This window comes from Dermacentor albipictus, chromosome 1 (assembly GCF_038994185.2).
Source record: "Dermacentor albipictus isolate Rhodes 1998 colony chromosome 1, USDA_Dalb.pri_finalv2, whole genome shotgun sequence".
In the NCBI taxonomy this organism is placed as follows: Eukaryota; Metazoa; Arthropoda; class Arachnida; order Ixodida; family Ixodidae; genus Dermacentor; species Dermacentor albipictus.
The window spans coordinates 327,471,866-327,493,425 of record NC_091821.1 but is presented as its reverse complement, the minus strand read 5'-3'; the positions used below and the strand labels follow the sequence as shown (position 1 = coordinate 327,493,425).

Genomic DNA, 21,560 nt, shown 5'->3' with positions numbered 1-21,560 from the left:
TATCTTGTCAACACATTTCTTGTAGTAAACTGAAGACACTTCATTCGGTCGCCTAAGAATAAAAAGAAAGAAGTAAAAAACAAAGGTGACCTCATTTTCTCTCGTCTCTTCTGTGTTGCCTCGCCTAATCTTCCAAGGCCTAACGACTGCCTTGACCTCTTCTGGCGCTCTTGTTATATCTTTTAAGGCTATTTCGTAATAGCGACACATGCGGGTTCTCGGCCTGCTAGGCTCCGCCAGGGAGCAGCCGGGCGCTAGTCACAGCCCAATTGACGCTGCCTCTATTAAACGGGATCCCTATCCCGCCAGCAGCCCGGGGCTCCTCCTCGGGCCTTGCGCGACGAACTGGAGATACGGGTAAGCACGGAACACGGGTGAAGAGAAAACAAGAAAAAGAAGAACGCAGGGGCACCGAGGGCCGAGACACGAGGAAAACGCAGCTGGCGAGTGGTTCTCGGGGCAACACACGGAACCTGCACGCTATCGAGACCCAATGAAAACAAAGGCCCCAGCCCGGTTCATTAGCAATATTGCTCCCCACCCCCCCTTTTTTCTCTCTAGCACCCGGATAACCCGTTCCTTTTGTCCCGCGGCAATGCCTGCTTGTCGACGGACTTAGTTGGTGGCCGGAGGCCCGTGCCCAATGCCCTGTCGCTTGCTTTCTTTATTAGTTTTTTGTACCCTGGCCCTTGATAGTTTGACCCAACCTTTGTCATTTCTCTAGTCTTCGGGAGCCCCTCGATGACCGCTGACATTACCGGAATCATAAGAACACCCACAGTCCCCCCCGCCCACCCCTCGCTCGGCAATCGGGAGACCCATGCATCTGTTAATAGGCTTCCGACCTTCGATTCGCTCGAATGGACGTCGTTCCTTCACCCGGAAGCCAGCCTCGAGAGCGCATGCCGCAGTCATTAGGATGCATCGGAACGTTGTCACCGAAACGATAGCTGCACGCATGTACCTTTAAAGAAATGCTGCGAGGCAAGCTTGCCAGTTGCACAGCAGGAGGAGGACGAAGGGGACTTATTCTCGTTGTGTAGGTTGTTGGGTTGTTTCCAGGGATGAAGCTCGTAGCGTAATAAATTATATGCCAGGCACGTTCGCACCGTGTTACGGCCGTGTTAAGCTTCGATCGCAACGTGTATTACGGGAGACCGGTCTCTATTGCGGGAGATAATGCACTTGGCTAGGAAGTCGTCAAGCTCTGCGGGAGTAATTTTTCACTTCTATTGTGCAAAGAAGAGAGTTGTTTAGCCCTGGGTGTTGTTGCGGCAGCATGTTCTTACCTGCTTCCGGTCCTATATTGGCACAGGCTAATCAGCTTATTGAGAAAATCGAAACAAGTGCTTATTTTGCAGGTCCGCCCTCTCCTCTGGTACAAATATAGCCCGCATGTCAAATGAGCAGGCAATAGAGGGCTGAAAGAGTTGGATCTGCAGTCAAAAGACAACAATTCCTGATAAAGACAGGGCTGACGCTGTTTTAAAGGCCTCTGTGTCAGGCAATATTCCGAATTATTGCAATGGGCTTGTAACGTAGATAGGGACGAGGCAGAGACGAGCCGTACGGACATTCGCTGGAAAACTTTTTATCCTCACACTCTTCCCTTGCATGCTTATATATCGTCTTTTTCATGCGCTCTCTCTTATCGCAGGTCACCGCCTAGCGGTGGCCACGACATAGTGCCTACCCCCTCTGCCTCCATAATGGGAAACGTCATTTGGTGGTTCAAACCAAGGTCAATTCATATGGTTGCGAAGGCGAGGCTCAGGTGCGGTTTCAAACCAATGAGCAGCGACATCAATTACGGTCAAGCGATTGAAGCGTGACTACGTCTCGTGGACAAAACACTAGTTGATGAAAAATATGTATCCAATCGTCACCAATAGGACTGTTTGAAAAAGCACACAGAATGTCATTAGAATAGAAAGATGGGAAGTTACAGACTGTTTATTTCCATCCACGAATAATTATGAATACGAAATAGTGCAGCCTTTCTGAAGTTTGCTTGCGGTGGTTCGTGCTGTGATATGCAGAGATTGTATTACCGTATTTAACACTCCGATGTCGTCAAAATTGTCTCATGCGTAGCCATAAAAGATAATGGGCATATATATAGTATTAGCTATATGAGATTTGGTTAACAACTTTATGTTCTAACTGCCTTTTCTCTAGATATTATGTTTTAGCTTGTCCTGAGTGCCACAGAAGAACTACAGCTGTCACGCGTGCTGTGTCAGGGAGGATAAAGTCTAGTTTTTGTGAATTATTTCAATCTAATGTTGATTTTATCTTTATACCGAAATAATTAACAGATGTGTGCTGGTACTACAGACAAGTGCATATGGTACTAAGTTCAAAATCTGGGTGAGCTTATTGCTCCGAATTTATGCAAAATTCTCAAGGCTCACCAGTACAATACGTGCGGTTACAGAACGAGGCTCACAAATACAGCAAGGTACATTGCGATTAGGTACAGAGATATACAATCAACAAAAGCGGACACTCCCACTCAAGCCAGCGGCCGGATTGGGTGTAGCGGATGGCATTGACACCTTTCGGTTTTGGCGCACGCGTTTAAAACGCTAGCTAGCACGCGTTACGCCTGCTGCGCTAATCGGCTTTTTTTTTCTGCTACTTGACCGCGCGCTGTCGTAGTGCGGAATCATTAATTTAATTGAAATGATTGCGCACGAGCTTTACCAGCCTGCATCGAATCTGTGCCATGTGCAACTTCACAAGGTAGACGTGAAACGCCTCTAAATAAGGGAATGTTTATTTCGCTCTATATAAATGCTCGTTCTGGGCTTTTTGTGCGTTCATCCAGCGTTGTGACCGCCACGCAAGCAGCAGTAGTTCCCGTACGAAACTCCACCGGACGGCATCAGTTTAAAAATTACCAGCATGTGTCATTTCGATCTTTAAATGTTACAGGAATGCTGTGTCTAGAGGCAAAGCGTGTGGAAGTGGTGAATGCGCGGCATTGCAAACCAAAGCAATTTGCTTCTACATACACATGGTGTAGAAAATAACCAACTCCTCCCAAGCAATAGCATAAAATATGACATCTGTTTTCCAAGCATTTCTCATTGCCGGGCATTATTTCCTGCACTTTAAGAGCACAAATACACGGGCGACTGCGCGTTTCCAAAACAACTTGGCCTCAGCCACACGATGGCGTGCTAAATAAAATGAGGTAGCCACGACATAGGCTCTCAGCCAGACCACGCTAGACGCTCGCAGAATGCCTTTTACTCGCACTAAAGACCAAATTCATGGGCGCAAAGATTGTTCTCAGTCGTTCAGAAGACAGAATTTCCGAGTTCTTGGTTTTTGAGCTTCCCGGCGTTATATTTTGCGCGTTCTGCCTGCGCAAACATCACATTCCCTTGTTATCACTTTAGGTAATCGCTCGTCGTGTTTTCGACAAGCGTAAGTACCGAAAGAAGGTATATGTTGCCGGGCCATAGCGAGCGTTACAAACTTGTCGCACTAAGATTTGGTACATGCCAGACTAAGTGTCACCACGGCCGAGCTGGTTTTTGCTAACTCGTCACAACGCCGGGCGCGGCGAGCGTGCCGCAAGAGCATCCCACAAAATAACGAAATTACAATAATGTTGGGGGTCAGAGAATGCGTCACGAACTTGTCCCAGTAAGATTCACTACACGCGAAACTAAGTGCGTCACACGGCCGAGCTGCTTTTCGCTAACTGCGTCACAAAGCCGGATGCGGCGAGCGTGTCCAAAAACAACCGAAATTAGTTAAAGTAATGTTGGGGCCCATAGAAAGCATCGCAAACATCTCCCAGTACGAGTCATTACCTCAAATTAATTGCGCCAGGACGGCTGAGCTGTTTTTCGCTACTGCGTCACAAGTCTATGTTCCGGGCCGTAAAAGCCTAAATTGCTTGAAATGCGTTGTAGTCTCTGAAAACATTTCTCACCTTGCCGTAGTCCAATAGTGCAGTGGCGCCTGGTCGAAGTGCAGAGAGACAGAGAGAGAGAGACAGAGAACGGCAAAGGAAAGACAGGGAGCTTAACCAGAGATTATCTGCGGTTGGCTACCCTGTACTGGGGGAGCGGCAAGGGTATGCGACAGGTGAGAGAGAGAAGGATTAATAAGAAGAAAAAAGAAGAAAAAAACTACACACACATGCACGTACACACAAACTGTTTCTGTGGGCACTGTCACGCAGCTAGCAAAGGCGTTCCTGGTGTTATGCAGTGTCACCGTACAATTCTGCGTCACATAGTGCAGTCATAATCTGTCTGAAAGTCCAGTGTCTTTTAAATACCGCAGCAGCGCCTTCATAGCCAATTGCGCTGATGTTCGCGTAGGCCAGTTTCCAAAGATCTTGTTTTCTGTCATTGGGCGCTTGTCCAGTTTGTCTAAGGTGGCAGAGAGGACTGCTCTTAGCAGGTTGAAACGAGAGCACTGACAAAGAAGGCGCACGATTGTTTGATTGCACCCGCAGAAGTCACACAGTGGGCTGTTGGACATTCCGATAAGAAAGGAGTACGCATTTTAAAATGCTACTCCAAGCCATAGACGAACTAGAAGCGCACAGCCGCGTCGTGGAAGCTCGGGCTGAATACGGAGTTTTAAATTAGGGTCCAGGGTATGAAGGCGTGCACTTGTGAAAGCGGATGAATTCCATTGAGCTAATGTCAGGTCATGTGCCAGTACGGCAAGTTCTTTGGCTGCGTCGGCTCTCGAAAGAGGAATGGCAACGCAGTTGACGCCGTCATGGGCAGCTCGGGCAGCTGCGTATGCTCGATCACCATGACCACCATGACCATGCTCGATCGCCATGACTACCATGTATGCCACAGTGACTAGGCAACCGCTGATATATGATATCGTGTCCTTCGTCAACTATGCCATGGTGTACTTCTCTGATATCTGCGACGAGCTGTTCATGTGATCCATGGTGCAGTGCTGAGAGTGCACTCTGTAGAGCTGCCTTGGAATCACAGAAGACTGACCATGCATGGGGTGGTTCCTCCTGAATGAAATGAAGAGCCGCACGCAAGGCCTGCAGTTCAGCAGCTGTCGTTGATGATACATGTGACGTTTTTAGCTGTATTTTGACGGACCTTGTTGGTGTCACCACAGCAGCAGCTGAACTTGCAGATGTGACTGAGCCATCGATGTAAACATGTACGCGGCCACTGTGCACCTCATGTGCAGAAGTGCAGAAGGAATGCAAGAATACGCCGGGAGCTCAAGAAAACAGGTTACATCCAAAAAAGAGAAACGGGTTGCCGAACAGGTGAATGCTCACATGCGCAACCGGCCTCGCTTGCTTCAGTGGCGTGTGTGGCGCTTGACGCATGCATATGGCGCGTCTGGTGGGCCGCTAGCTTATTGCTAGGTTCATTTATATAAGTTAATTTATACGCAATACTCTTTAGTTTTAGCAATACAGAACAAAAAAAAATGTTGTCTCAGTTCATTTCACATTCTTTTTTTTTCAGTGCTCGCGTCAGCTAACGCATGGGATTAACACAAGGCGTGACATGTTTCCTGTTGACAGTTTTGTCGCGAAGTCGTAGCGAATATTTTCAATTACATACACTTCATTTGTTCTGTTGTGTGCTTTGCATATCCAATGTGATGTGAGCTGGCGCAGTAGACGACTTGGCGCAACAAGCCTCGAACGTTAAACGGTTAAACGTTGATTTTTTTCCTCCGAGAAGTTGATCGCACGAAATGTAGATGGCGCTACCGTGTCACCACTAGCCGCCATTGCAGGACGTATGGGCTTCTATGGCAGCTTCACTAACGTGCGTACATATACTTTGATTCAAATGATGGGTTAAGGCGGGCACCCAAAGCACAAGCTGAGGTGGGTTTTCGATTGCACATTCAGAACTTTAGCAGTGGTGAAGGTCCACGAAGGTGACGTAATTGATTGCGGGAGATGCACGACAGCAAAGTAGGCCGGTTTGACACGGTCTAAGGCGATCACTTCTGCCTGGCCATTCACGTCAACTGTGACGTGCTGTGGGCTGCGCCAGAGTACTTTCTAGGGGCCTGCGTAGGGCTGTTGGAGTGGCTTGCGGATGCCACCACATCGGACGAAAATGTGCAGGAGCCGCAGATGCGGCGGATATCAGTAGTACATTGTGATATCTACGTCCTTCGGCGCTGTTCTCCGGCTGTGTGCGTGCTTCTGTCCGACTTCAGTGATGGAAGACCAAGCGTGAAAAGCTTGGGATCAGTGGCGATGTAAAAGTTAGACCCTTCGGCCAAACGTGCGATAGTGTTGTTCTGTAGGCGTTAGCTTGCGAGAATAAAACCAAATGGGTTGCAAACCTTGCTCACTGCACTGATGTAACTCGGCGCCCACAGCGGAGTTGGACACGTCCATTGCAAGGCAAAGGCACGAGTTCGTTTTCGGGTAGACAAAGAGGTTAGCTCGACTGAGCGCATCCTTGATCTTCAGGAAGGCACACAGTGATTCATCTGTCCACATCTCCTCCGCTGGCTTTAAAGATGGGGCCAGTAGGCCGTACAAAGGCTGAAAGATGTGTGCACAGTGCATTATGAAACGTCGGTTTCAAGATGCCTGAAGCGTCGGCTGTACGCCCCGGGAAAGGCATTACCGCCACACCAAATTTGCACTGCGCAGCATTGATGATGGGCCTTGAACACTCGAAACGCTAAAATCTAAACGCTCGAAGAGAAGCAAGAGGTGATCGCGATGTTGCTGTGGCGTGCTGCTCGCCATGAGAAGGTCGTCGAGGTACGCATGGCAGAAGCCCAGGCCACGCAGAATTTCGTTTATGAAGCGTTGAAACGTTTGCGCGGCGCCGAACGGCATCCGTAGAAACTTGCACAACTCTAAAGTTCTCACAGTTGCGCTCTTTCGAATATATTTTGGTGCCACAACAATCTGATGGTCCGTGTGTACGGTCTCCAATCACCAGGCGTAGATTTTGGCATCAGGTGAAGTACCGTGAACCGAGAACTGCTCGAAAGTCGAATGATGCAAGCTAGTTAAGTGATGCCAAGCATAAGTTGAAACTCGTTCTGTGCTTTGCAATGTTCTTCAAAATTCAGGTGACGCGGATGGGTGGGCGTGCATCGGTGGGCCTTTGGCTTAAATGTAATGCAGAACTTGGTGCTTGACTGCTTTCTTGTCGTACGGTGGCCGAGTGAAACTGAGAAGTTCGCGTAGCATGTCCGCTATAGGAACCTGGCTTGGGGAAAGCAAAAGTGTCAGGTTTATGTAAGACACCACGGAATGCTCGCCTTTTGTGCTGAGGTGGGTGGTGGCGTCCTGAAGGCATTGTTGGAAAAGACTTTAATTGCTGGCGGACGACGTCCTCCAGCATGCAATGACTTCAATGCTTGAAGTGGCAGAAGAAATCTGCTCGAATGATGACATGCTTGATATCGATGCCAGTGAAAAGCCACTGGAATGCACAGCGAAGGTCCAAGACTAGAGTCAATGACTACTCGCTGTATGGCGCTATGCGGCAATTGTTGATAGCCTGTAGTGGTGAAGTCGGCGGCCTGTGCAGTAGGCTGGTGTGGTCGGTATGACGCTAACCTCGGCACTTGCATCCATCAGGAAACGAGCACCATTGTCGCGGTCGGAAACAAAGAAAAATGGGCGGCTCGCAGAAGAGGCTGAGGCACTTGCTGCCGTCAGTGCCAGGCCCTGTCGTTTCCCGCCCAAAAGCAAGGGGGAATGCTGTTGTGGACATCTTCAAAGAACGTGTTTGCAGGCATCAGTAAGGTGGGACAGTTCAGCGTGAAGCTCGGCTACAGGATCACTAGCTTCTGCGTAGATGGCTGACAAGAAAAATGTTGGAACTTCCATGATTTGAGCCACTAAGTCTGCCATCTTCCTGATGTCAAGATCTTCTGAGGTAACGAGCATCAGGCGAACGTTGACGGGCAAGTGGTTGGGAAAAAAATTCGGCAGAGACACTTAAGACTGGTTACGTGTAGGAATGCGAAAGGATTGCAGTGCCTTTGGTCAAATGTCTTTTCCCGCTCGTTCCTTGTCCGCGCAAGCTCTCGCCTCAGTTCTAACTGTGCCTTGGTAAGGCCAAATCAAAACGCACCAATCAAAACGCATCTCAAGGCGCACGCCTGCCCACGAGGAGCTCACAACTGAAAGAACCACTCAGCAGCGTTCGATTGGACATTAACGCTTTTTATTTTATGCGCTCATTTTATGTACTCATGACGGAGCGCCACCTCCTCTCCATTGCCTGCGCCATCACGTGCCCAATGAAGCGCGCGCTAGGCCACGTCTTTAGTCAGCCATAACCGTGGAGTCGCTGTGCTGTATTGGGATGTCCTTCAAAGGAAATTGCACGAGGACCTTTAAATAGAAGCACACGGCATAAAATTTCTCCCTGTTCCAGGAAATAGCGTCCTGTGTTATGTACTTATGAATTTCACTCTTTATAGCATATGGAGGTCACGCATGGATATCCAAAACGCTGATCCCCAAGCACGATCGGTTAACCCTCATTTTGTTGAGAATGTCACGAAGCTCAGAGATGGGCTGAAACACCAAGGCGCTGAAGAGGAAGTGATACAAATATTGGATGCCCTTACACAGTTGAAAGTTCATAAGTAAACGCAATTAGGCCTATACAGGCTGGCGGATGTTTTCTTAAATATGGCAACTAAAAAAATAATAAAAGAGAAAAAGCCGCCATTGGGTTGCGAGGCCTGCTTGTCTCGCACTCCGGAGGCCCGGGCTCGACTTCCTCCCAGACCGAAATTTACGAAATTTTCTCTTCAAAGCCATCGATTTACTTTGCCTACGGGAACCTCCATGAGAAATTTGACGTCAATCTGAGCATTCTTGAGCATTCTCTTTGCAACATCGGCAACTGTTGGCACCATCGCACGATAGCAACGCCAACGACGCCAGATTTTCTCTTAATGGGGCAGCACGTAATGGTTTCGCATTAAAAACTGACGAAGAATAGAGGCGTTGGTGGTGCTTACCTTTTCACATAGCCGGCGCTGCATGGGCCGCAGGAGTTGCGTGGGCGTGTGGCTGCTGAGCTATTCAGCCGCGAGAAGTTGTCGCAGGTGCTTGTGCCCTGAAAGTGATATCGGCCGCATCAATGCATCCTTCAGCGTTGTGTAAGGAGGCTCGAACGGTGGTGTGGCGTGAGGTCACGAATTTCGGTGGTGACGTCTGCAGGCAAGTTGGAGACGATATGAAAGTAATGCGTCTGTTGAGAAGTACTTGGCTGTGCTCGACTGGACCAGAAGTACAGCTCAACCCGAAATGGGTAGCTGTGAAAGGCGCGTTACCGGCAGGTTGTATATCATCGTTCCTTGCCCCAGGTTAATGTAGGTGTGTTCGGCCGAGTCACCACTGTAGCGTAGACAGGGACGATCGGCATAACCGAGTAATACCGTCGTTTGTTTGAAACACTTCTTTATCCTCACACTCTTCACTCGCACTTTTATAGATCGTCTTAATCATGTGCGCTTGCTTATCGTAGACCGCCGCCGAGCGGTGGCCACTACAGGCTGCACTGAGTTTTTATAGCTAAGCTTTGTTTGCCATACACCTTTCATCGACATCCTTTCCTCACGAAGCCTCACACATCGCCTTAGCCATCACGACATTGCTGCGTCGACTTCTCAGAGTGCTCATCCACCCGATTTAGTGTTTACACTCTGGCATAGCTTGTGAACACTGTAGTGAACAAACATAAACATTGCATGCGATTAAACTCATGTCATGTGTGATGCATACAGAATCACGGCATGAGGTAACATTTCGTATGGAATTAAAATAAACACACTTGTACACACCATGTTTGGTTGTCTAGCATTTCCTTTAACCACTTCAATAAAGCATCATTTCACATACATTCCCACACGTGCGTTAGATCTGCAGACATATGTTTTTAATGCTCTTTTGCGGCAAATCTGTCTAATATTGTATCTCGAAGCCAAACAATTTTTTTCGCGGATTCGATTTTTTTAATGGTTCTGAAGTGTCATGGGTCATGTTTCAGAATTATTTGTGTTTCCATGTGTTCACAACGAAGATACCTGTAACTGCTCCAACCATTCATCTTGACTCCCGGCCTTCCCGCAGTGGCAAAAGCCGTCATCGAAGGTGGTCCAGACCTCTTCATCCGCACGGGCAGCTCCATCAACCTGACCTGCGAGATAAGCCGGAGCCCTGAGCCACCGCATTTTGTGTTCTGGTACCACAATGACCGCATGATCAACTACGTGTCAGCCAAAGGAGAGATCACTCTGCACAAAGGTGGCCCCGACAGGACCATCAGCCGACTGTACATCCGCAAGGCTGTCTCACTCGACTCGGGAAACTATACCTGCGACCCGGCCAACGCCGAGCCCGTATCCATCAGCGTCCACGTCGTGAACGGTGAGGGAATGGCTTGATGTTGTTCGTAAGCTCTCCTGTAGGGTGACAGCGAGAATCATTAATTTGCGTGCCTATTTATTGCTATAAGACGGTTAAAATACATTTTCGACTAAGCATCTGTGAAGCCCTAATTTCTATAATAAAACGATTAACTACCTTGAAACTGGATCTAGGTATCACCTATGTATCGATGAAATTCAATTCACAGTGTTCCAAAAGGTCGTCTGTATTGTAAACGAAAGTACGCGCAGGAATCAGATGTTTCTTTATTCGAATGTCACACGTGTCAACAAATTATGCCCTCCTTCAAAGCAATGGAGGCGTACTGCCAACAAGGGAGTTATGCCAGTGAACAGATGAACAAGCCAACAAAAATTATTCGCTGACACATAAAAGAAAGTTCACCGAAGGCTCGGTAGATTATTAGTCTTAGCCGAGTATTAGACGAGTATTAGACGAGTAGACGAGTATTAGCCTTTCCTTGCTAAGTACTCGCCCGGGTCGGAGGTTTCTCTTTTTTTCTGCTTGCTAATCTATTCGTCTTAGCTCTGCAAGCTAAGTACCAAATGGTCCATTCTGCGACGTTTCGTGAGATCTCAGAGCGATGTAATGTCTACGAAGTGAGTAGCGGATTCTGCACACTGTACACTCCGAAAAATATGCGTTCTTAGCAGCCTATGCAACCACATAGCGCAATCTGTGCAGCAATCATCATCACCTCGCCAAGAAGTCGAAAATAATGTAGGCGAGATTCTGAACCCAGTGATAGTTGTTGTGGTCACACAAGCCAGGTCCTTATTTTCGTTAAGACGAGAATGGCTACAATTTACAAATTTTATTAAATTATTTAAGCGTGGAATACCTTTTCGCCGATACGTGCACGCGTTGGAGCAATGAGATTTCAGCTCGAGTCGTTGTGAAACTAAAATAAAAAAGAAATAACACACGCTTCTTACTTAATAATTCACGATTCATTTTCTTAATGTGGCTTTTCTCTTCACTTTAGAATGTAATTTCGCTTTACTACATTTTCCTTTATAAGTCCTAGAAGTTGGCTTGCTGGTTGTCATTTAAGATAATCCATCAGATTACATTCAGTATGAAGCTGGCCTGTAGGTTTGTTGGATAACAACAACGGGAAGGGATGGGGGGGCAGGGACAGTTGCCTCGTTGATCATGGCACAAACGAATGTTGAACATTCCACGAACAGAGGACCAGGCAACAACCACTGGAATACGAGTCTCGCTAGCACGTCGTCGTACCTTTGAGCAACGTAGTGTCATTAGTTTCGAGACAGCGTCCTTCTTTCGCCTAATTGGTCTCCGATGCCGTGTGTCATGACTTGCAGGATGCTAGTGGTTGCAGTCATATCAGATACCTCTGTTCAGTAGTCAGTGATGTATGTATCGGGGCTTACCCCCCTCCATATTCAGTTTTCAGTAAACTTCCCTTCCTCTCTCGGTCTCTCTTTGCTGCGTAACCACACACTTGACGGATGCGTCAAGGTGCATAGGTATACGAGCGATGATACAAGACGAGTTGACGAGTAGAGCATCTACGGTGGGTCCAAATAAAGGAGTATATATTGCGTACACTACAATACCTCCGTGTATAGGTTAAGCACGTGTAACGGGTCACTGTTATTTGAATTGGCAAAGTTCCTGCTACGTGCGCATTGCATATGGTACACGTGTCATCGTGCGCATGTAATGCATGCCAGTAGTCGTACCGACCACTGGCATGCATTCACAATGGCGTTAAAAAGTGTATTGTGCCTACCAGTTTGGAGGCCACTGGTACTTCTGCTCTGGTTATTTTTCTATTCAATTCCACAGCCTCACATTTCGACTTGTACTCTACACTGCTGCAGCAAAATGAACTAAAGATAGCCAACTTTGTAAGAGGTGACAAAAGGCCATGCGTCTTCTCAGCTCATGGCAATCGGTTCCCGCTTATGTGTACGCTATGTGAATACGACATTTAGCGATGACTCAAGCATCCATTTGATGTTTTCTTTAAAAATATCTCCGGAGCATAAAAATAACGGAAGTTATCAGCATGAAAAACATTAAAGGATGGGGTGAAACAAAACCGACGACGCGGCAAAAGTCCAAATTGAACGGGATAATACTGAAGTTTAGAGTAGTCTAAATTTTATAATTGGGCTGTTTCTTTAACGGTAGAAAAATGATCCCACGAATATATCTAATAAAAGGAAGGAAGAACTATCACGCAGCCACATTCGAAACAAAAAGGTATTTATACGACTCGGAAATGCGAAGTCCCGCAGGCTCTGGAATGGTCTTAGCTTCTATACTTTATTTTCTAGAAGGGCCTGTGTTTCTTCCACAGCCTGCTTCCTGCCGTCATCAATATGCTATTAGGTACACCTCATTGTTATAGTGCGGCCATTAAACAAATAGGGAGATAACGGTTTTACCACGGCCACCTCCGTTTTTGTTTTTCTGGTCTCCGGCAAGAGCCGAAAACGATTCATGACGGTACAGCGAACAGTAGAGATAACGAAACGAAATTAACCGAATTTATGGCGAGATGAGAACCTAACCAGTTCCTTGGGCCCACACACACAAGAAATTCTCAACACAGCTTCTCTTCTGATGTTCCTTCTCGGAGACACAGATATGCGTCTTGGAGTTCTTAATGAGGCTTCGGAAAGGAAGCACCTTTTATACGTAAAAGAGCTCTCCCTCCTCCTGTGGAGGACTTTCTCGTCTTGCTAAGGTAAAAAGGGAAAACTGTCTGATTGGCTCTGGTATTCATAGTTATTGAATCCGAAAGCATTCTGAAGGTTAGCATTGCCGACTATGGTGTCGGGTTCCGCCGAGCGATAAGGAGAGAACCGTACTATGAGTAGGCGCTTTTGCCATATTGCTGTTTCGTCTCTTCGCTTCTTCCCGCTTCTCTGGACATGACTGTTCTCACGTTTACGAATGCTGGGCCGTCACCTGTTACACTGTACAGCATTTGCTGCAGCCGGCGGACTCCAGTCTACCGCAACCTCGTTCCGGCCGCCGGCATCGGGAGCGAGAACTTGTCACTCGTAAAACGCTTCCAAGGCTCTTTCTCGTGCGCGTTGTGGCTCGGAGGGACAGAGTCACATAAGGGTGCGCGTTATTGCTTTCCCTCATCGCTGCATTTCCACAGTGCTCGACGGCTTGGTTGCGCGCCTACTCACGCGTCTATTCGCACAACCCTCCACTACTCTCCGAGCGTCGGCATTGAATTGCTGATATTTCGCGAATCTAAATGGCTCTTACGGAGGGCGAGGGGAAAAGACACAGGGGCGCGAGGAAATAAAACGGAGCGATGCCCCGCGTGTAGTGGCGCTTTGCGCAGGCGTCAGTGGCGATATGCTGTCCCACGCCCTCTCCCTCCCCCCCTTCCAGCGCTCAGCCCACCCCCGCTCACTTCCTTCTTTTCTCGTCAGTCTCACGCGCTGTGAGGCGTTATGGAACGTGCTGCCTCTCGTTCCACTGCATGGACCCGAATATCGACCGCCTTGGGCTCACTTTATTTTTTGTTTTTTCGCCGTCGTGGAAAGCCGCTTTCCCGACAGCATCGCTTTTTATTAAATTTTACTCGGACTCATTCTGTACCTTTTCTATTGTTCCTCTTATTTATTTATTTTGCGTGTTATGCACGATATCCTGTGAATTGCGGCCCAGCTTTTTCATTTTCTGATTACTTCTTTTTCCCGCCGTAAGTGAAAACAGAATGCCGGAGAAGGGCACGCGAGAGCGATGGCGGGGCCACGTGCAGCGCCGAACGGGAGGGAAGACAGGGTACTGATGCAAATCCAATCGCCTGCAGGATTTATTCCTTTATTATACTCGTTGTATTGAAGTGCAAGTTCATCTCCTGCAGCCTGAGTACGCTCGCGCGAAAGAGTATACAGGGAAAGACGATGGCTGGGCAACACTGGAGGGGAGTACATTTAACCGTGCTTCCGAAAACGATTCCAGCGAATTTTTTCTCTTCCCGATTCCCATAACGCAGTTTATTAGCACTTAGTATCGGAAGGCGCTTTTCTTGCGCAGAAGTATTGTCTGTTCACGCGACAAAGTGGCAAAACTTTCTTATTGCCGACGACAGCTTCAACAACACCGAACAAGCACGTGGTGTATTATAACCAGGTATACACTTTCGACGCCAGTGATATCATATGCAAATACACGGCCCTCTTTATTTCTAGGTATTTAGTCTGTAAAGTTTCTCACATGCCTTGCATAAAATTGAGGCTAATTGAATCTGTCATTCTTGCGCATAAACTAATCATACAGGGGCCCTTTTTGAAAGCGCTTGAGATGTAAACAAGTATGGAAAGCCTAAGTTGCTCAGTATACCCTCAATTGCCACACTGTAAATAATCTTGTCGTCGGTTCATTGCGCGCGTATTCCTAATTAGGCTTCGCGAAGGTTGTATACATAGCTGTAGTCGGGTTAGGTATATATTTAGTAGCATAATACCTAATGAAATTTTGTTGCGAGCAAATGGTTGGGGACGCTTCTGAGCTGCTGCCCAGTGATTAACTAATTTATTTATTTATTTATTTATTTATTTATTTATTTATTTATTTATTTATTTATTTATTTATTTATTTATTTATTTATTCATTTATTTATTTATTTATTAGCACTTTCAAGGTCCGAATACAATTAAGAGGGTAGCGGCACAGCACAATAACGAGAGAAAATTTCTTATTATAGAATATTGCGCGAAAACTGCGCGCATCTAATGCGTGAGAAGAGATGGTGTCGTGCATGAACGTGATTCATCGCAAAAGCGATTTCAGTCCTCCGGACTCTGTGGGATAAGTGAGTGCCGCAAGCCTTTGTGCGACATATGTCAATCCCGATCCCATAATGTGGTATATGCGTAAAGAAATGTAAGAGGTTGTAAAAGTACATTAAAATGGCGCGATGGTATATGATAACATATATTGTAAAATAGAGAAAGCCTGCACTGTTTACGGTGGGATACATCAAAGGGCAATTCAAGAGCGCTTTCCGTGAGCGCGACACTTGCTGAGTTATTGATTGTAATGAATCTGGCGAGCATTATCGTGAACAAGCTCGAATGTAGTGACAAGTGCATTATAAGATAGATTGCATATAGAGGCTGCGTATTTCAGTTTAGTTCTGACAACAGTGATTTCAAGTGAAACTTAGACTGTCAATTGGATATGGCGAGTTATAAATGTGCCTTCAGGCATGTCGTTCACTCCGCAGCCATCTGTTCAAACGTGTCATTAAATACCCTGGCTCCCCTGTAGGGACAGACTCTCCGAGCGTCGTGAACAATATGACGCGGTGTTTAACGTTCACAGGGGTGTTGTATGGAGAAACGTGACCACAGTTTCTTCACAGCAAACTCAAGCACGTAGTGTATGTAACTTTTAAAGCGAAGATTTTTTAGCGAAGTCCCCTAGACTTATCTGCCCATGGCTGCTGGGTGCTGCTGCTCTTGTCATGCCAAATAGCTCTCGCGGAGTACAACACTAATATAAGCAACCAGCCTATAAACAGTCATTCGAAATATTCAATCTTTTGGAAGCAGAAGCTAGCCAATAAACCTTCGTATGCTACCAGAAGGCATCAAACCTGCCGGTTGGTTTCTACTTTTCGTACAGGTGCGCCAGTTACCACTTCCCTTATGTACGTAATTACACAATAAAACGACAAACGGTACCTATACATCCTCAATGCAGCATGTGAATGCCTTCAAGCGTGTTATTTTATTATTAAAGCAAAGCTTTCTACGTCTTCTTTCTGTTAGTTTAGTGCCGGTTTCTCAGCGAGTAGCGTGTTCCGATTCTAGAGTCGGTGCAACAATAAAGCTGCTCCGATCCTGGAGATAGAGTAATCTGCGGTGGCGTTGGTCACGGGGGTAGCGTGCGAGTTGTCTTTACGTCTTGCCGGTCAGGCAATACTGTGAAACGCGTTGGCAGAAGATTACCTGTTTTAGAACATTTAATTAACCACTTCACGAAAGCTTCACTCTACGTAGATTCCAACCTGAGCGTTGGATCTGCAACATTTTTAAAGGTGTCTTTTCCTTGTTTTTTTTTTTGCAGGCGAGAAGCCAGCGGCAATGCAGCATGACGGGAAGCCTCTCTCGTCGTCGAGCCCTCCGGAAGTAGCAACGGTGCTCACTGAGTTCGGTGTCCTCCTTGCCCTCTGCCTCGCCGCTGCGTGTGCCAGGCTGAGGTAACAGAGTTCGGCCTTCTTTGCCCACCGAGCGTCGGAGCCACAGCGTCGACAGCGCGCGAAACAATCGTCCACAAAAGCTTGTTCTTGTGAAGCGAACACTGCGATCCTCTGAATCGAAAGTGACATCCACGGAGAATACACGGATGATTACACACTAAGGACTGCCTGTCAGGGGACATTGTCAACAAGGCGACAGAGACTCGTGAGAAACACTCGTGCACATCACTCATCGCTGATGTTTTTTTCTTCGCAGTTGCTATCTCGTTTGTTTTTTCTTTATTTTTTTTTCCTTGTCACTTGATGGCTTGTTTTCTTTGAACTTTGCCGCGACGGTGCAAGTGACTCAAATGACTGTTCGTGATACTCGATGTATGTTACACAGAAGTTAAGCTTGAGAACTATAATAGTGTATAATAGAAAAAAATCAACAACGTAGAAGAGGCCAACTAGCGCATACAACATGCTAAAACGGACGACGTGCAGTGACAGTTCAGCAAAATCGACACAGGAAAGATCTGCAGTCGAGGAACTCCAAACTTGAAGCCCGCGGCAACTTGTGGACCTGAACAAAACACAGCATTCCAATATTCCTTGAGACCTACATTCAGCCACTACTTCAATGGTGCATTGGTGAGTATGCTAGAAGAAGGTTCACCTAGCCGTGTTAAAGGTAAAAACATAAAATAAGACGGCGAATAAGTTTCTATGTCATCTCCGGACGGAGAGCCCGAGCAAATAGGTTTTTCGAAGCAGACGTGCTTCGCATCGCCTTTTTTGGATTCATTGATTGTGATTTTGGGGCTCTATAACGTAGAACTAATTCAATATGTTTTTATTACAATCTCCTGACGTCAAATTTGCGTAACCGCTGACGCAATCATCGGGCAGTGACCCGCAGGGTTGTGTGAACAGACCAATCAAACGCTCTCCTCGTTTATAGGACGTCACTTTTGTTTCCTTTAACGACGAATAACATTGCCTACAGGGAGTGGCTTGTCTTATCTAATTGGCTGACAAGAGGAGAGGAGAACGCTCAAGTGGAGAGGGATTCGATGGGGCCGAGCCAGTGCACTGAAAATCGATAACCGGATAAAGAGGGTGGTGCCGGCGTCTGCGATTGGTCCGCTTTCTCTTACTTGACTTGAGATGGCTGGTCGAAAATCGCGGTGGCATGCAACAAAAGATTAAGAATGCGCTAAAACGGATCCTCAGCAAAGAAGAGTTCGCAGAGCGAGGTCGCAAACGTGCCCAAGGTGCTTGAAAACGTTAGGCGGCCACGCAAAAAAAGGTTTATTGTACCCATGCCATGCTGTCCGGTACCCATGCTGTCCGGTACCCATGCTGTTTGGTAAGTGCGAGTAGCCAGTATATATACCTGGGCGATTGGCGGCAGACATCTTTTAATCCTTGCGCAGCGGGTCAGCCGGCAGCTTTAAGAAAAAAATTCAGTTTTGTTCAGCCTATTAATAGGACTTAAAGGGTACATGTCACTTTGACGCGGTGAGTCTTCACGGTTTCGTGACGTCGCCTGATAGCCAGGTGAAGTTGGCGCAGCCCGTAAACTTTTGACCAATAGCCGATCGTTAATGACTAAAAGGCGATAAATGAGAAATAAATATTTTTTTTGTTCGGCCGAATGATGCATAATCAGTGTGTTCGCGTCATATCCGATGGGGAGCTATCGCGGTTTTCGTGACGTCGCGTGATAGACAGGTGTAGTGGGGGTGGTTCAAAGAAGTTTTTGACCAGTTGCGGAGGGCTGCTTGAAGAATTGGAGTAGAAAAGTTTGGAATCTTTACGTTATAGCGCCCTTCGACAGCCTATGACAGACATACGATTACGTTACGGCACGAACACTGTACAGGTTTTGGCTAAGTGTGGAGACAGGCTTTCAGAGCGACGCATAAAAGGAGTCGTTGCTCTGTACTTTTGTAGCTAATTTAATCATCATAAATTAATAAGGCAAAATCCGCAATGCAATACAAAAGATGCAGTTCAAATTGAGCCTAAGTTTCATTCTGTCGTCTATCCTCCAACAGGTCTCACTATTCTCACATGTCCTAACGTACGCGTTTGTTCTCTTTGCAACTCTGACCGTGCGAAAGGATAATGTTTCTATTCAGGCAAGCTGGGTAGTATCAAACTACGTGTTGCTTTAACCAGCAGATAACTAGAAAAGGGCAAGCCCCCTGGTGGCATTGGTATTACATTAAAGAGCAAACACGTTCAGTCAACAATGGCGTTGCCTCAGCAAACAGCGCAAATTATTTAGGCATCCATTAGTTGCATGCATGTAGTATAATGGAACCCTGAGGTTTCCGCGGCACACAAAGTGAAAAAAAGAAATTGGTGCTGAATTAGTGGTGCAAGTGTTCCTAATTATTACATCTAGCTTTTTGTTTTCTCTTTTTGCAGGTCCTCTTTGTCACGCTCATCAGGAAACCATCTCAAATATCTGAGCCCCATTTACTCCAACGGGGCACGTGGTTCTTTGATTTTCGGTTTCTTGCGACACATGTGAGCATCGCAGCGTTGTAAATGTAGTTCAGATGCAGCTTTTGTATATGCTGTTTAAGTGGCCACTGATGTGCGCAGCAGCCAACAATAATAAGCGCACGAAAATAATAAATCTCGTGCACTTACATTGTCGGCGAAGGTCGCACGTGAAGCGGGCTAATGTGCCTGCCATGTTGTTACGGGTTGTAATGCTGTTTGAAAAGCACTCTATCGCTCTGCATGTATCGTTAACCTAGGTATATTTTACCGTGGTATGACATTTTTGTTAAAAATGTTTTTGCTCGCGAAAACTAAATGGCAGAAATTAATAGCAAACAATTAAAGTGTGTAACGTTGCTTGCGCTAGATGTTTGAAGCAACACAAATTGTACATATTAAACCGTATGCTTTTTGGGCACATTGACAGACTCATTCATGACGAGATAAAAGGGAATGCACTGTAATAAGCGTAACACGAAACTCCAGAGCTTTGTAAATATCAGCGGCAAGTCTTAGTTGCATCTTCAATGCAGCCAGCTTGCTAAACTTTCTTCGGGAAAAAATTCTAGTCGGTGTAAGAAAACTAACGCATGTAAAACGAAGTAAGTAATAAGTGCACGTGCTCAACAGTATTAAGTTATTTCAAGTGAATATAAATTTGTTTTAATCAAAAGCCTCCACGAAGAAATTTTAATGGGAGTTTTATACTTATAGTGTGAGAAAAAAATGACACATATATGCTCAACATTATTGGAATTTGTTCTGCTGTTTCGAATCGCCCGAGTACTCAATCATGTATGTGTGGCCACATTTCAACTTACAGAGTCAAGTTGGTTATGTAAATTTTGTAAATAAATATCAAGTTAAAATTGTGGAATTGTGTCACCAACTTCTTATGAGCAGTACAGTGTTCCCTTTCCGCAATTCGTCGACGCACATAAATGAGATATAAGCTAACGAAACATTTAATAAAACAAGATACTCGTTTAGTGCACACAGGTAGACAAGCTTCTCACATAACTACAAAGTATTCAGGCACTCAGTAGAATAGAACTCAGTGTAGCTCTTTCGCGCACATTGAAGTCGAAACTAAGATCTGCAGTAAATGTGCTTTTCGGGGTATCAGAACAGAAAGGCTTAGGTGTGATCGGACTCTCCCATATCAAACGCTATAGAATAACGGCGACTGTGATGAGAATGACGCCGTTTTTATTGCCTTAATGATGAGGCGACAGTGGTCTAGAGGTACCCAACAATATTTTTTTTACTTAATTGTCTGACATAGCTTGGTATTGGAGGACGTCCTATGATTGCGTAACGACCCTGCCAACCGCCAAAAAGTTAGGCATTCGTGTCAGTCACCCAAAGCAGGCTTTGTATGTGGAAATAATCTTGCCAAAACCACTGATATATTATTTCCGGTCGCGGGTGGCATACACTGCGCGAAAACTCGAGTTTGAAACGTTGTGAAATGTTTCATGCGCTGTGCAACTACCACTTGTATTTGAAATGCCATTCCTATAGGCAAATAGCTCAAAGTATGTACTGAACATTGGTCACTTTCTACGAACAGAGGTGGAAACCTACGGACTCCCTTTTACAGCTTGGTGATACTAGAGAGGCTCAGGCGGAGGATTCCTTAGCGAATTTCGGTTAAAGCAAACCCAGTTTAAAGCAGAGTTTGTCTGGTGAATTTACGACCACCAACATAGTAATCACCCTAACTGATTTAAATAATCAGTGGTAATTTGCAAAGCTTTCTTTTTTGTGAGTGCTCTAATAATATTTCCAGCATCACAAGTGGTTAACATCTGCTTTTACGAACAATAAAAACGTTTACGTGAATACAGGCCCAGCTGCGCTTCAGAAAATTGCTTAGTTGATGGAAAATGCAACAGTACGAGCAAATACAACCTCTGACTTTAGGTAGGTGAATTTTAAAGTGGTCTATAGCACCTGCGCATTCATAAAACATTGCTGGTGTGTCGCTTCGAGATATTTTCTTGAAAAGGTGTTCCACTTGACAGTGTGCAGTTTCCGACCCTGTTTTTAAACCTGAGTGACTAAACCTTTACGCATCATTTCACAAAAATAAAATGAATTCGCGCAACACCTCACGTCTTATTGTGCTCGAAGAAACCATGTTAACGTGTAGGTAGCGCACATGCCTATATAGCAGATATTTTACTACTCATCTATCACTCACCGTCGTATACGTCTTTGTGCGGCCCCTTCTAGACAAATAAAGTACAACTTGCATCGAAGACTCGTCTTGACAAGGCTCAGTAGCATCATGCATTTGCGCCGATGTACGGAAACAAGGGAACCAGGCTTCTCGAATTCCACTAAAGCGCACGACTTCTAGAAACGTTACGTTAACTGGTATTTGTATCCCCGAACTTCTACCTTTTGGCGGCCATAAACATGCGAAAGTGG

At 46.1% G+C, this 21,560-nt stretch overlaps 1 protein-coding gene across 5 annotated transcripts in view; it reads left to right on the top strand.

Annotated features, from left to right (window-relative positions):
• The window catches only part of LOC135908928 (zwei Ig domain protein zig-8-like), a 215,479-nt gene extending 195,518 nt beyond the window's left edge, over nucleotides 1–19,961 (top strand). For 4 of the 5 annotated variants that reach the window (XR_010566496.1, XR_010566502.1, XR_011511310.1 and 1 more), the window contains exons 4-6: nucleotides 10,100–10,396; nucleotides 16,493–17,258; nucleotides 19,044–19,961. Coding sequence is in view for 1 of the 5 variants with exons in the window: in XM_065440801.1 (XP_065296873.1) it covers nucleotides 10,100–10,396; nucleotides 16,493–16,629 (434 nt within the window). In the remaining 4 variants the exon portion in view is untranslated. Of the gene's footprint in view, nucleotides 1–10,099; nucleotides 10,397–16,492; nucleotides 17,399–19,043 lie in introns of those variants that run through there. The other variant, XM_065440801.1, reaches the window with a different exon arrangement.
• Nucleotides 19,962–21,560: the final 1,599 nt, after the last annotated feature.